At 36.6% G+C, this 17,023-nt stretch overlaps 1 protein-coding gene across 1 annotated transcript in view; it reads right to left on the bottom strand.

Annotated features, from left to right (window-relative positions):
• Nucleotides 1–16,976, bottom strand: part of LOC143033364 (glucose dehydrogenase [FAD, quinone]-like) — a 54,664-nt gene extending 37,688 nt beyond the window's left edge. The window contains exons 1-6 of the mRNA XM_076198703.1: nt 16,773–16,976; nt 14,091–14,280; nt 13,396–13,530; nt 7,283–7,404; nt 1,148–1,204; nt 489–602 (exon numbers count right to left, since the gene is read on the bottom strand). Of these exons, the coding sequence (XP_076054818.1) occupies nt 489–602; nt 1,148–1,204; nt 7,283–7,404; nt 13,396–13,530; nt 14,091–14,280; nt 16,773–16,856 (702 nt within the window). The 5' untranslated portion in view covers nt 16,857–16,976. The remainder of the gene's footprint in view (nt 1–488; nt 603–1,147; nt 1,205–7,282; nt 7,405–13,395; nt 13,531–14,090; nt 14,281–16,772) is intronic.
• Between the last annotated feature and the right edge of the window lie 47 nt (nt 16,977–17,023).

The raw sequence follows: 17,023 nt of genomic DNA on the forward strand, positions 1-17,023 counted from the left end.
CAGAGACAGAGACAAAGAGACAGACAGATGGACAGAGACACAAACAGGGACAGACAGAGACAGAGACAGACAAATATAGACAGAGACGGACAGACACAGGGAGAAACAGACAGATAGATAGATAGATAGATAGATAGAGAGAGAGAGAGAGAGAGAGAGAGAGAGAGAGAGAGAGAGAGAGAGAGAGAGATAGATAGATAGAGAGAGAGAGAGAGAGAGAGAGAGAGAGAGAGAGAGAGAGAGAGAGAGAGAGAGAGAGAGAGAGAGAGAGAGAGAGAGAGAGAGAGAGAGAGAGAGAGAGAGAGAGAGAGAGAGAGAGAGAGAGAGAGAGAGAGAGAGAGAGAGAGGGGGGGGGAGAGAGGGAGAGAGAGAGAGAGAGAGAGAGAGAGAGAGAGAGAGAGAGAGAGAGAGAGAGAGAGAGAGAGAGAGAGAGAGAGAGAGAGAGAGAGAGAGAGAGAGAGAGAGAGAGAGAGAGAGAGAGGTCTTACGCCATGTTGGTGCAGATGGTCCGAGGGGCCGACGCCCGAGAGCATCAGCAACTGAGGAGACTCGATGGCGCCAGCCGAGATAATGACTTCACGTTTGGCAAACGCGAACTTTGTCTGCCAAACAGTTGGTGTTGAGAGAAAATAAACGTCATAGTATAGTGTAACTCTAAACATCATGTACAAAGGGATAGAAAAAAAAATAAATGCAAAGTTTAAAAAAAATAATACGACATAAATAGATAAGTTAAATAAACAAAATAAAAGGGAAATGACACAATGTCACTATAACCCTTGAGCGTAGTATCACAGCATGAACAGAAATGTTTTCGTTTCCATACTGTAAATAGCATGCGACCTCAAAAAAAAAAAAATCTGTTAATCTTTTAACCTCCATGCAGCATTATTTATTTATCATTATTATATTTATATCTTATGATTACAAGCCTCATTGGGATCCTATTACAGGCTTGAGAGGCAGCGCCCCCCGACCTGAACATAGAATCTATTGATCGAGATCTCGCGGAATAGAATATATTACTGGCCCCATTAAGTGTCACATTAATGAGGTAACCTCATTAACTCTCATTTTACTTTTGATAAACTGTTTTGAGAATATTTTCTTACGCTGACAACCTGGTATTTATAGCCAAGAACTTTACCTTTCCATCTCTAATGTACTGAACTCCAGTCGCCTGTCCATTTTCATCAAACATTATCTGGAAAAACAGAGATGAAAATTTACATAATTGAAAAATCATACATGCTTATGAGTGATTCTGCGAATAGAAGGAATCGTTTTAGTTTGAATTTGAAACAGTGAAGAACACGTTGGGATTTATCCATTTCGATAAACATTAGAACATGCATACGTGGACGCATGCATACACACACACGATCGTCGGATTGATGGCGAAGATTGGAACTCCGGAAAAAAAAACACACATGCAATTTTCGTGGATTTCAACGACGAGGGATTACCTGTGTTGTATTAGTAGGGAAGGGGAAAGCTCGTGGTGTAGTGGGTAGGTGCAGAAAGAGAAGGGGAGGCATTATTGAGGAAAATGGAAGAAAATGAGGAAGGGGCGGAACGGGTCTAAAGAAATAGTAGAATTAAAAAGACAGTTAAGAGAAGTAAAGGATGAGAATGAGGAATTAAAGAGGAATGATAAAGAGAATACAGAGTCCATAGCAAAAGACGTAAGTGGCTGGTAAAAAATCCAAGATAATAACTAAACTGAATTTAGAGATATAGTGAAACAACAGATGAAAGAACAAACTAAGGACACAGTTATTAAAATGATGAGAGAGAAGGAGAATATATTAAGAGACTTAGTAGGTACCAAGAAATGTATAGTTATATTAGGAATGGAAGAGAAACATAATCCAAATAGGACTACCAGAGTAAAGGAGAAGGAAAAAGTAAACAAGGTATTAAAAATAGTTCAAGATGAAAAAGAAATAGGGAAAGAAATTGAAGAAATATATAGATTGGGAAAATATGATATAGACAAGACCAGACCAATTAAAGTTAAATTCAGGTCACAAATGACAGCAGAGAATGTCTTATCAAAAATAGAGAAACTAGCAAAAAGTGATCAGTATAAACAGATATGGATAAAAAAAAGAGATAAATAAAGAGGAAAGAGAGGATGAGAAAACAAAAAGAATCAAAGCTAAGGAAAAAAACGAGAACAGAACGGAGTCAGACAAAGAGAAATTCTATTGGAGAGTAGTGGATATGAAAGTGAAGAAATGTTTCATAGGAGAGAAAAACAGAAGGGAAACAGAAAACAGGATGAAGGTAACAGAAAATTAAAAATGTCCTTCACAAATATGGAATGCTTAATAACAGGCTTGAATGAACTGAATGATTACCTGATGGAAAAAGAACCTGACATAATGGGAATTGTGGAGACAAAACTGAATGGTCCAATACCACCCAACAGTATAGGACATGCTGTATATAATCATTGGATTAGAAACAGAGAAGTAAAACAAGGTGGTGGAGTTATGTTCCTGACTAAGAAGGATATAAATGTGAGGAATGTTACATATGGAAAGAATAGAGTGGAGATGATTATGAAGGAAATAGAGGACAGGGACAAGAAGAGCAGAAAGTTTGTGGTAAATTATGTGCATCCTAAAACGGCTTCGTAGGAAGAGAGAGAACACAAGAATATGCTATAAGACACAAGGATAGCATTATTTAAGATAATGGAGGAAGGAAAAAGAATAGTTATAATGGGTGACTTTAATTGTAAAGAAATCTGCTGGGAAGAGATGACAGTGAAGGGTGGAGACGACCTATGGGAAAATGTACTACTTGATATGATTATAGAACATACAATGACATAATAGATACAAGAGAATACTAGGTATAGAAACGAGGAAGAACCATCGAGACTGGACCTAATAATCACATCAGAACCTGAAATAGTGGACAAGATTGAATATAAGACACCACTAAGTAAAAGTGACCACATATTAGTTGAACTGGAACTAAATGAACCAAAATACATGGGAAAAAATGAAAAATATAGAAAGGGAAGAATGATGTATGGAAAAACGAATTTTGATAAAATATGAATATTTTTTCGAAAAGCAGACTGGGAAAGGATATACGAAGAAAAAACAACAGTAGAGGAAAAATGGAAAATCTTGACAAAAATTTATAAAGTGGAAAAATATGTTCCAAGACAAAAACGAGAAAAAGGATACGTAGAATGTTGGTACAAGAAAAGAAGTAGTGTGTTAAAAGATAAAAGGGATAAAGCTTGGATAAAATGGAAAAAAATACAAAAAAAAAACGAAAATGGAAAAATATATACTAGTTATAGAAATTAATATGTACAAGTGTGTAGAGAAGAAAAGAGAAAATACGAAAAGAATATCATAGAAAAATGTAAAGATCAACCAAAACTATCTTATAGATTTGTAAACAACAAACTAAAAAAAAAAAGAAGAATTAGTGAAAATACGACAAGGAGGAATAGAATGCACAGAGGAAATAGAAATGGCAGAAATTATGACCAAGCATTTTAAATCAGTGTTTACGAGAGAGAACATACCACTTAGAGATGTCGAGTGGGAGGGGAAAGTCCCCCCTATGAAAGAGATAGAAGTAACAAGGAATGAAATAATGAATCGCTTGAGTAATCTCGATGTTAGAAAATAGCATGGACCAGATAAAATAGCAAACTGGATTTTGAGATAATGCAGAAACGAACCAATAAACGGAATACATAGTCTAATAAGCAGTTCATTGAAAGAAGGAAATGTTCCAGAAGATTGGAAAAAAGCAAATATAGTACCAATATATAAAGGGGGAAACAAGGAAGACCCTACTAACTATAGACCGGTCTCTCTTACAAGTACGACAGCTAAAATTTGTAAAAGAATGGTCAAAATTAGATGGGTAAGGCATTTGGAAATAAAGTACTAAATCCAAGGCAGTTTGGATGTAGACAAGGACTATCATGCGTCACAAACTTAATGTGTTTCTATTCAAGGCTAATAGATGTAATACAGGAAAGAGATGGATGGGCTGATTGTGCATTTCTAGACCTGAAAAAAATCTTTTGATAAGGTGCCACATAAGAAATTGCTAAAGAAATTAGAAACTGCAGGAGGAATACAGGGCAAACTGTTGAAGTGGATGAAAGACTTCTTGCATGAAAGAAAAAGGAGAGTGGTGATAAGAGACAAACATTCTAATTGGGATGAAGTGATTAGTGGGGTTCCACAAGGAAAAGTTCTGACCCCAATAATGTTTGCTCTATATATATTAATAATATGGATGAAGGAATTGAAAGTTATATGATCTTCTTTGCGGACGATGCAAAATTTAAAAAAAAAAGTGAACACCGAGGAAGATTGTGAGTCGCTGCAGAGTGATCTCAATAAAGTATGGGAATGGAGTAGGAAGTGGGAGATGGAATTCAATATTAAGAAGTGTAGTATAATGGAATTTAGAAGAAGCAAAAAAAGAATAGTGGGATCATATAAATTGGGAGAGGAAGAAATTAAAAAAGTAGAAAATGAGAGGGACCTGAGAGTCATTGTTATAAATAATAAGTCCCCTGGGAAACATATAAACAAAATTTTGGGAGAAACCTATAAATTAATAAGAACAATCAAAGTGGCATTTACATACCTGGACGAAGAAATGGTGAAGAAAATACTAGTCACTTTGATAAGACCAAGATTGGAGTATGCAGCGACGACGTGGTCACCAAGTAAAAAAAAAAAAAAAAAATGTATAACAAAACTTGAAAGAATACAAAGAGCAATTACGAAATTGGCATCAACACTCTCAGAACTATCATATTAGGAGAGACTAGCAAAACTTGAGCTACAGACATTAGAGTAAAGAAGAGAAAGAGGAGACTTGATAACTATTTATAGAATCATGAAAGGCATAGAAACAATTGATAGAGATCTAATAAAATGGGATAGCAGAGATACAAGAGGACACGGAAAGAAAATCAAGAAAAACAGTTATAGAAGAGACCTGAAAAAGAACAGCTTTCCCCACAGAGTGGTGTGTGCAAAAACGATACACGAATTTAAAAACGGTCTAGATAAAACGAGATATGAAGACGGGACACCACGAGCATAGCTCCCCTTCCCGTAAAATACTACTAGGTAAATACACATACATACATACATACATACATACATACATACATACATACATACATACAAACATTCATACATACATACATACATACATACATACATACATACATACATACATACATACATACATACATACATACATATATCTATCTATCTATATATATATATATATATATATATTACTACCCCCCTTGCTCCTTTTAACGCCCCTTCCACGGAAACATTAGTGAATAAGGCTGTGACGTCAAACGAAGCCACAATTTTTCCTGAAATATCCATATCCTTTAATTTGTAAATGAGATCATTGGAATTTTTCAGGTGGGCGCTACTTATTAATCCTAGTCTGTTGGATACAACTACATATGAGAAGAAATATCAAGGTCACGCTGCACTGGAGGGGGAAAAATTAAGAAAGAGGCCAGTAAGATACTCTCGAAAACCCAGAGGGGCAAGAAACTGATAAGACTGCTGGAGGAAGCCCCGAGACCACCTTGTATGCGCGGGCTCCCAAAAACCCACAAGCCCAACATCCCGATGAGACCCATCACTTCAGGCATACGTAGTGCTCCGCATAGGTTAGCCAAGTGTTTGGCGAAACCCCTACCCAACAGACTGGGATTAAGAAGTAGCGCCTATCTGAAAAATTCCAATGATCTCATTTACAAATTAAAGGATATGGATATTTCAGGAAAAATTATGGCTTCATTTGACGTCACAGCCTTATTCACTAATGTTTCCGTGGAAGGGGCGTTAAAAGGAGCAAGAGAGCTAGAGATATGGATGACAAGGCTCTACCCGTAAGGTAGATTTCTTAAAACTGATATCACTATGTGTGAGATTTGGTCCCTTCGTTTTCAACGGAGAGGAATACAACCAATGTAGAGGCCTTGCGATGGGGAGCCCCCTCAGTGCTGTTTTAGCATCCCTCTATATGGAGGTTTTAGAGAGATAATTTTGTATGAATAATGGGTCAAAACACCTCCTGGTTTCGATATGTGGATGATGTCTTAGTCTTTGCCCCCAAGAACACCAATTTGAACAACAAATTGAGAAAGTTAAATAGTGTCGAACGAAACATCCAGTTCACTGTGGAACACGAGGCAGATAACAAATTGGCCTTCCTCGACACCGTCATCTGGTGGAAAGATATCAAGACCGTATTTTCGGTTCATAGAAAAAGTACCAATAAGGACATCATTTACTACTACTCCGTCCATATTGAGAGAATAGAGAGTGGAGTAGTCATAGGATTCTTCCTAAGAGCATACCTTATTTGTGGTGAAGAATTTATCACAGATGAAATAGATTACATTTTCAACGTTTTCACCAAACTCTGTTATCCGGAAGGGCTGTTGCACCGATTTAAAAAATGGTTTTAAAGATAGTAGAAAAAAGCATAAGGGACAGTGACTAAAAATTATAGCAGGGGGTATTTGTCCGTGCCAAACTCGAGCCACTCAGGCGGGTTGAGACAGTTGCTCACTAGAGCCGGTGGCATGATTGTAATCAGCACGTAAACAAAAATAGGAGACATTGTTAAGGACCAGAACAAAGTCGTGGCCAACGGAGAAGAAAATAGTATCATCTACAAGATACCATGTGGAAACTGTCCTATGAGCTACTACGGGGAAACTAGCAGAGGTATTAAAACGCGGACAGTTGAGCACAGGAATGACGTCAAGGCACACCGAGTATCAAACTCGCTAGTGGTTCATGTAGATACTCATGACCACTTACCAGACAGGGACAGAATAGAGGTGCTGCAAAAAGGACTTCCCCAGAGAAGAAGAAAAATAACTGAAGCAGCTTACATCACTTCCCATCCAAACAACAACCACCGCGATGTGTTTATCAAACTAACAAAAACAGTGAACTGTTTGATAATTCGCGAGGCAGAGCGAAGGAGGACGAGAGGTCAGGTCGATCATGGCGGAACGAGGAGAGCTTCGACGAGTATATAGGGTGTGAATTGTCTGAAGGTGTATGCACTCTGAAGAAGTCCTGGTAAGGACAAAACGTCAGAATAAATCCCTAACGTTTCTCTGCGTTTATCTCACCACCTTTCCACTCATCTGTCTTACATACTTCAATATATATATATACATATATATATATATATATATATATATATTATATCATATATAAATAATGATTACCTTTGTTGCCCTGGATTTAATGGACACATGTAGATTTTGTCTTTTAAGTGCGGGCTGCAAATAGACTTTGTCTACTGCTCCCCGGATTCCGTTGACAGCTGTTATATCAGGCACACCAAATCCTGTGTGAGTACATGAATCAATCACATTTAAGAATATTATTGCATTTTACTTCATCTTTTTTATCTATGCATCTATATAATGATTGTCTCTTCCCACTCATAAGGGAGGTAGACAGCCATGACCGTTGTGGATAACAGACACACCCACCCAGCCACACACAGACACAGACACACACACACACACACACACACACACACACACACACACACACACACACACACACACACACACACACACTTTCACCGAATGGACGGCGAGGATTGGTGTTCCGAAGAAAAAGGGAAAACTACGTGGATCTCAACATCGAGGAAGTGCCTTTTTGTATTAATAGGGAAGGGGAGTGCTCGTGGAATAGTGGGGAAGTGATAGGGAAGGAGAAGGGAAGGGATATTGAGGGAAATGGAAGGAAATGAGGAAGAGAATTACATGGTCCAGGAAGCAAGGAGAAATGTAAACAAGAGACGAACTGAAGACGATGACTTTGGAGAGGACGGAATCAACAAAAATATAAAGATTAGAAGTATAGATAAGAGCAATACAGTAGAAGGTGATGAGAATATTTTCCAGGGATTTAAAGAGGGTGGGGGACCCCCCCCGATTGACAAGACTAGAAGAGAAGCTCGATAAGATGATCGAGCACTGGGAGCTTAGGTTCGGTCACGTTAACAACATTGTGCAGAGGGTTGAAAAATTGGAAGAACTAGAGAAGGCGAACAAAAACTTAACTAAGGAAATTGAAGAATTAAAAAAACAGTTAAAAGAAGTAAAAGAGGAGAATAAAGTCTTAAAGGAGAATAGTAAGGACAACAAAGAGGGTTGGAAAAAAAATCCAAGAAAACAGCAAAGTTGCATTTACTGACATAATCAAACAACAAATGAAAGAACAAACTGAAGACTCAGTTATTAAAGTGATGAGACAGAAGGAGAATATAGTAAGAGACTTAGCAGATAGAAAGAAATGTATAATTATATTAGGAATGGAAGAGAAACATAACCCAGATAGAACCACAAGAATCAAAGAGGAAAATGAAAAAGTAAGAAATTTACTAGAATTAGTTCAGGAAGATGAGCCAGAAATAATGAAACAAATCGAAGAGAAATTCAGGCTCGGGAAATATAGTACAGACAAGACCAGACCAATTAAGATTAAATTCAAGTCACAAACGACGGCAGAGAATATCTTATCCAAAACAGGGGAACTAGCAACAAGTGAACAATATAAAAAGGTATGGATAAAAAGGGAAATGAATAAAGAGGAAAGAGAGGAGAAAATAAGGAAAAGACATGAAGCTAAGAAAAAAAAAAAAAAAAGACGAGACCAGAACGGAGACAGAAAAACAAGAATTCTACTGGAGAGTAGTGAATATGAAATTGAAGAAATGGAAAATAACAGAGAGAAACACAAAAGAAACAGAGAATACAATGGAAATACCAGAAAGTTAAGAGTATCCTACACAAATATAGATGGATTAATAACAGGACTGAATGAACTGAACAAATATCTGAAAGAAAAAGATCCGGACATAATGGGAATTGTTGAGACAAAATTAAAAGGTCCACTACCACCCAACAGCATAGGACACAATGCATATAATTATTGGATTAGAAACAGAGAGATAAAACAAGGGGGTGGAGTTATGTTCCTGACTAAGAAGGATATAAACGTGAAGAGTGTCACATATGGGAAGAATAGAGTAGAGATGATTATGATAGAAGTAGAAGATAGAGATAAGAAGAGCAGAAAGTTTGTAATAAACTACGTGCCCCCAAAAACAGCCTCGTGGGAAGAGAATGAACATAAAAGCATGTTAGAAGACACAAGAGTAACACTAAACGAGATAGTGGAAGATGGAGGAAGAATAGTTATGATGGGCGACTATAATTGCAAAGAAATATGCTGGGAAGAGATGACCGTAAAGGGTGGAGAAGACTCATGGGGAAGTGTTCTACTTGAGATGATTATTGACCACACAATGGCACAATGGATCCAAGAGAACACTAGGTATAGAAATGAAGAACCATCGAGACTAGACCTAATAATCACATCAGAACCTAAAATAGTGGAAAAGATAGAATACCAGGCACCAATAAGCAAAAGTGACCACATATTGATAGAACTAGAACTAAATGAGAAAAAATATATGAAAAGAAATGAACAATATAGAAAAGGAAGATTGATGTACGATTTTTTTTTTTTTTTTATAAAATAAGAGAATTCTTCCAAAATGAAAACTGGGAAAGAATACACAAAGAAGATACAACAGTAGAAGAGAAATGGAATATTTTGACAAAAATCTATAAAAAAGTAGAAAAATATGTCCCAAGACAAAAACAAGAAAAAGAATATGTAAAGTGCTGGTACAATAAAAGTTGTAGGGAGATAAAAGACAAAAGAGACAAAGTTTGGACCAAATGGAAGAAAAACAATATAACCAGAAAAATGGAAAATATAAACTTATAGAAATGAATATGTACAAGCGTGCAGAGAGGAAAAGAGAAGATATGAAAAAGATGTCATAGAAAAATGTAAAGATCAACCAAAACTATTCTACAGATTTGTAAACAACAAACTGAAAAACAAACAAGATTTGGAGAAATTAAGACAAGGAGGAGTTGAATACACAGAGGAAATTGATATGGCGGAAATTATGAACAAACATTTTAAATCGGTGTTTACAAGGGAGAACATACAACCTGAAGAGATCGAATAGAAAGAGAAAGTCCCCCCTATGAAAGAAATAGAAGTAACAAAGAATGAAATATTGAAACACTTGAGTAATCTTGATGTCAGAAAATCGCATGGACCAGATGAAATAGCAAACTGGATTTTGAAAGAATGCAGGAATGAACTGGCAGACATAATACATAGCATAATAAACAGTTCCTTTAAAGAAGGTAAAGTTCCAGAAGATTGGAAAAAAGCAAATATAGTACCTATATATAAAGGGGGAAATAAAGGAGACCCTACCAACTATAGGCCAGTCTCTCTAACAAGTACAATAGCAAAAAATTGTGAAAGAATTGTCAAAAGTAGATGGGTAAAATATTTAGAAAAAAACAATGTGCTAAATCCAAGGCAATTTGGATTCAGACAAGGACGATCATGCGTCACCAATTTAATATGTTTCTATTCAAGGCTAATAGATATAATACAAGAAAGAGATGGATGGGCTGATTGTGCATTTCTAGACCTAAAAAAAGCTTTTGACAAAGTACCACATAAGAAGTTGCTTAAGAAATTAGAAACTGAAGGAGGAATACAAGGTAAACTGCTAAATTGAATGGAAGATTTTTTGCAAGAAAGAAAAATGAGAGTAGTGATAAGAGACAAACACTCAAAATGGGATGAAGTAATAAGCAGTGTTCCACAAGGAACAGTTCTGGCCCCAATAATGTTTGCTATATATATTAATGATATGGATGAAGGAATTGAAAGCTATATGAGCTTCTTTGCAGATGATGCAAAACTATTGAAAAAAGTGAACACGGAAGAAGATTGTGAATCACTACAGAGAGATCTAAATAAAGTACAGGAATGGAGTAGGAAGTGGGAGATGGAGTTTAATACAAAGAAGTGTAGTATAATGGAATTTGGAAAAAGTAAAAACAGAATAACAGGATCATATAAATTGGGAGAAGAAGGAATAAAAAAAGTAGAGAATGAGAAGGACCTGGGAGTCATTGTTATGAATAATATGTCACCTGAGAAACATATGAATAAGATTTTTGGAGAAACCTATAATTCAATAAGAACAATCAAAGTTGCCTTTACATACCCGGATGAAGAAATGGTGAAGAAAATTCTAATCACCCTGATAAGACCAAGATTGGAATATGCAGCAACGATATGGTCACCAAGTGCAAAAAAATGTATAAAAAAACTTGAAAGAATACAAAGAGCAATTACAAAATTGGCACCAACACTCTCAAAACTATCATATGAAGAGAGACTAGCAAAACTTGAACTACAGACACTAGAGCAAAGAAGAGAGAGAGGAGATTTGATAGCTATTTACAGAATCATGAAAGGCATAGAAATTACTGATAGAGAAAATCTGATAAAATGGGATGATAGAAATACAAGAGCACATGGAAAGAAAATAAAAAAAGACAGCTATAGAAGAGACCTGAAAAGGAACAGCTTTCCTCACAGAGTAATAGACAGTTGGAACAAGTTAGATGAGAAAGTGGTGTGTGCAAAAACAATACATGAATTTATAAATAGCTTAGATAAAATGAGATACGAAAACGGGACACCACGAGCATAGCTCCCCTTCCCGTAAAATACAACTAGGTAAATACACACACACACACACACACACACACACACACACACACACACACACACACACACACACACACACACATATATATATATGTGTATGTTTCTTAAGACAGATTGAACATTTTTAGAAGCTCCACCATGGGATACGAACCCTGACCCGTGCGTCGAAAATCACGAGGGCAGGACGTTAGCAACCATGCTACGGTGATGGTTAAAAAAGGACTGTACTAGTCCCCGACCACGCTTCACGTAACATTGGAAGATCTAATCTCAATTTCATCTAATCCCGTATTAGGCGAGCCATCCGACAAGTTGTGTATGTTTCTTAAGACAGATTGAACATTTTTAGAAGCTCCACCATGGGATACGAACCCTGACCCGTGCGTCGAAAATCACGAGGGCAGGACGTTAGCAACCATGCTACGGTGATGGTACAAAAAAGGACTGTACTAGTCCCCGACCACGCTTCACGTAACATTGGAAGATCTAATCTCAATTTCATCTAATCCCGTATTAGGCGAGCCATCCGACAAGTTGTGTATGTTTCTTAAGACAGATTGAACATTTTTAGAAGCTCCACCATGGGATACGAACCCTGACCCGTGCGTCGAAAATCACGAGGGCAGGACGTTAGCAACCATGCTACGGTGATGGTACTAAAAGGACTGTACTAGTCCCCGACCACGCTTCACGTAACATTGGAAGATCTAATCTCAATTTCATCTAATCCCGTATTAGGCGAGCCATCCGACAAGTTGTGTATGTTTCTTAAGACAGATTGAACATTTTTAGAAGCTCCACCATGGGATACGAACCCTGACCCGTGCGTCGAAAATCACGAGGGCAGGACGTTAGCAACCATGCTACGGTGATGGTACAAAAGGACTGTACTGATTTTCGACGCACGGGTCAGGGTTCGTATCCCATGGTGGAGCTTCTAAAAATGTTCAATCTGTCTTAAGAAACATACACAACTTGTCGGATGGCTCGCCTAATACGGGATTAGATGAAATTGAGATTAGATCTTCCAATGTTACGTGAAGCGTGGTCGGGGACTAGTACAGTCCTTTTTTGTACCATCACCGTAGCATGGTTGCTAACGTCCTGCCCTCGTGATTTTCGACGCACGGGTCAGGGTTCGTATCCCATGGTGGAGCTTCTAAAAATGTTCAATCTGTCTTAAGAAACATACACAACTTGTCGGATGGCTCGCCTAATACGGGATTAGATGAAATTGAGATTAGATCTTCCAATGTTACGTGAAGCGTGGTCGGGGACTAGTACAGTCCCACTTTGTACCATCACCGTAGCATGGTTGCTAACGTCCTGCCCTCGTGATTTTCGACGCACGGGTCAGGGTTCGTATCCCATGGTGGAGCTTCTAAAAATGTTCAATCTGTCTTAAGAAACATACACAACTTGTCGGATGGCTCGCCTAATACGGGATTAGATGAAATTGAGATTAGATCTTCCAATGTTACGTGAAGCGTGGTCGGGGACTAGTACAGTCCTTTTTTGTACCATCACCGTAGCATGGTTGCTAACGTCCTGCCCTCGTGATTTTCGACGCACGGGTCAGGGTTCGTATCCCATGGTGGAGCTTCTAAAAAAAAAAAAAATATATATATATATATATATATATATATATATATATATATATATATATATATATATATATATATATATATATAGTCATATACTTGACCTATTTGAGACGGTCCATTGGAGTCCACGATGTCGTACCCAAGCTCCTTGCCTGCTTCAAGGACTCTTGGACCCACCGAAGTTCCCCATCGCTTGCTTTCAACTCTCAAAGGTCCTCCTTGGCCGTGGTATTCGTCTGAAAAAAGGTATATTATACACAAACACACACACATACATATTATATATATATATATATATATATATATATATATACATATGTAAATATATATATGTAGATATATATATATACATATGTATATATATATATATATACATATGTAAATATATATATATATATATGTATATATATATATATATACATATGTATATATATATATACATATGTAGATATATATATATAAATATGTGTATATATATATACATATGTAAATATATATATGTAAATATATATATAAATATGTATATATATATATATATATATATATATATATATGTATATATATATATACATGGAAAAAAAATTGTGAAGAAATTCTTTCCTGGGCAAAGGCACCGTTGGCACTCTCCATGGTGCTTTAGACAAGGTGAGGACGAAACTAGACATAACAAATCATTGTTTGTTGCAAAGTTGAAGTACAAGTTTTCTATTGCACTGCTAATGCGGATTCAAGATACATGGTATAAGGGAATAGCTCTGACAAATTTTCAAGAAGGTTTCAGCTGCTTCGTACTCACCACTCTCCTTGGTCCTGGTTCCTCGGAAGTCCTCCGATTTCTTGAAGTAGTGGAGGAGACTCTGGAAGTCCCAGCCGTCGTTACCTGCGGCCGCCCACCTGTCATAGTCGCGTCGATTACCGCGGAGGTAGAGCATATGATTGATCACCGACGTTCCCCCGACGACTCTTCCTCGCGGGTATGGAGCCCTCTGCAGGAGGAAGAACCAAGTAGCTCTTTATGTAAAATATACATACATACTTTATATATATATATATATATATAAATAAACAAATGAATAGAGGAATAGATGAATAAATAAATAAATACAACGATAATATTGATAATAAAGATAATGATAATAATATTAATAATAACAATGATAATGATAATACAAGTAATAGCAATGGTAGTAATAACGATAATAACGATAATAATGGTGATAACAATAACAATAACAGTAACATAAAAAGCAATTATAAAAACATTAACAGCGATAACAACAATGACAACGATAACAATAACGGTAATAACAATAATAACGGTAATAACAATAATAACGGTAATGATAACAATAATAACGGTAATAACGATAACAATAATAATAATAATAATAACAATAACAATAACAATAATAATAACAATAGTAATAACAATAGTAATAATAATAATAACAATAACAATAATAATAACTAACACCAATAATGACATAACAATAATAATAATAATAATAATAATGATAATGATAATAACAATAACAATAACAACAATATAAGAATGAAGGAGACTGCAGGAGACCATGAGGCCTACACTAGGCAGCTCCGTTTCCATCACCACCGGTCATCCCCATCCATAAAGTTGTCTAATCGTTTCTTAAAACAACTGATAGTAACCATGTAGTAAGCGCTGAAACTAAGTCTATTTCATTCGTCGACCACCCTATTAGTAAACCAATTCTTGCCTATTTCCTTCTTAAATCTAAATTTGTCCTGCTTAAATCCATTACTGCGAGTCCTGTCCTGTTGTTTTAATATGATGACCTTGTTTGCATCACCCTTGTTTAAGCCTTTGATCAACTTGAACACCTCTATTAGATCACTCCGCACTCTGTCTCTCTCTAGAGAGTGTAAGTTAAGGTGCCTAAGCCTCTCTTCATAAGGCAAATTTCTGAGTCCATATATCATTTTGGTCATCCTTCTCTGTACTGATTCTAGTGAATTGATGTCCATTCTGTAGGACGGAGACTAAAACTGTACCGCATAGTCAAGGATGGGTCTAACTATCGCTAGATAGAGTTTGATAATTACCTCTGCACTTCTTGTCGTTACCGTCCTAGCAATGAAACCTAATGCTCTGTTAGTGCATTAGCGCCAGGAATAAAGCTGTTTCCTGGTTTTAAGGTCCGGGCTCACTAGAACTCCCAAGTCTCTCTCGCACTCAGTTTTCCCTAAAACCGTGTTATCTAAGCCGTACCTATTTTCGGGATTCTGTAGCCCTACGTTTAACACGCTTCACTTAGAGATATTGAAGTTCATTTGCCATTTCACCGACCATGTGAACAATTTGTTAAGATCATCCTGCAGAATCTCTGCGTCGTCTCCTGACCTAATCAGGCGTCCTATTTTAGTGTCGTCCGCAAACTTACTAACACCACTATTTATCCCATCGTCCAAGTCGTTTATGTACATAATGAACAACAAGGGACCCAAAACCGAGCCCTGGGGGACCCCACTAGTAACATTGCCCCACCTAGATTTTACTCCATTTATGATGACCTGCTTTTTTCTGTTACTAATCCAAGCTCTAATCCATTCTAACACTTTCCCTCCTATGCCATGGGCTTTGATTTTATTTACTAGTCTCTGGTGTGGCACCTTGTCGAACGCTTTGCTAAAGTCAAGGTAAATGACATCGTAATTATCATTGTTATCTGACGCCTTATATACTTTAGTGTAAAAGGATAGATAATAATGGTAATGATGATGATAATAATAATAATAATAATGATAATGATGATGATGATGATGATGATGATGATGATGATGATGATGATGATGATGATGATGATGATGATGATGATGATGATGATGATGATGATGATGATGATGATGATAGTGATAATAAGGATGATGATGATGATGATGATGATGATGATGATGATGATGATGATGATGATGATGATGATGATGATGATGATGATGATGATGATGATGATATACTAATGATAGTAATAGTAATAATAGCAATAATGATAATAACAATCATCAACATCATGATGATGATGATGATGATCATCATCATCATCATCATCATTATCATTATTATTATTATTATTATCATCATCATTATCATTATTATCTATCAGCGTAGAATTATCATTATCAGCGTAGAATTGAAAGGGATGATGATGATGATGATATACTAATGATAGTAATAGTAATAATAGCAATAATGATAATAACAATCATCAACATCATGATCATCATCATCATCATCCCTTTCAATTCTACGCTGAATGCTTTACATCTAAAAAAAAAAAGTCAATTGTTATCAATAAAGTACTGCAAAAAATATATGCAGTACTTTACTAAAACAATTAACAACTATTATGAACATAGTAAGTACTTACATAAGCGTGCCCATACACACACATTTCTACAAGTGTACAATGAACGTTAAAACATATATATTGCACTTGCTTACCTTATTCTCAAAACCAAAGTGTGAATACTTTTGCGGCACAGTGAAGAAATTGGCATCCTCTTTGCCTCTCTGCAGAAAGCCCATCAGAGCTGGAATCTCGTTTTCTATTCGTGGGTTGCCTCCTGCTTCGAGGATGAGGACTTGCCAGGAGGGAACCTCAGACAGTCGAGCCGCTATGGGGCAACCAGCTGACCCGGCTCCAACTGTTATGAGATCAAGTAGAAGGATCGAAATGTAACCTTATAGTTATC

This window comes from Oratosquilla oratoria, chromosome 15 (genome assembly GCF_046742065.1).
Source record: "Oratosquilla oratoria isolate Oo_2021 chromosome 15, ASM4674206v1, whole genome shotgun sequence".
NCBI classification, from domain to species: Eukaryota; Metazoa; Arthropoda; class Malacostraca; order Stomatopoda; family Squillidae; genus Oratosquilla; species Oratosquilla oratoria.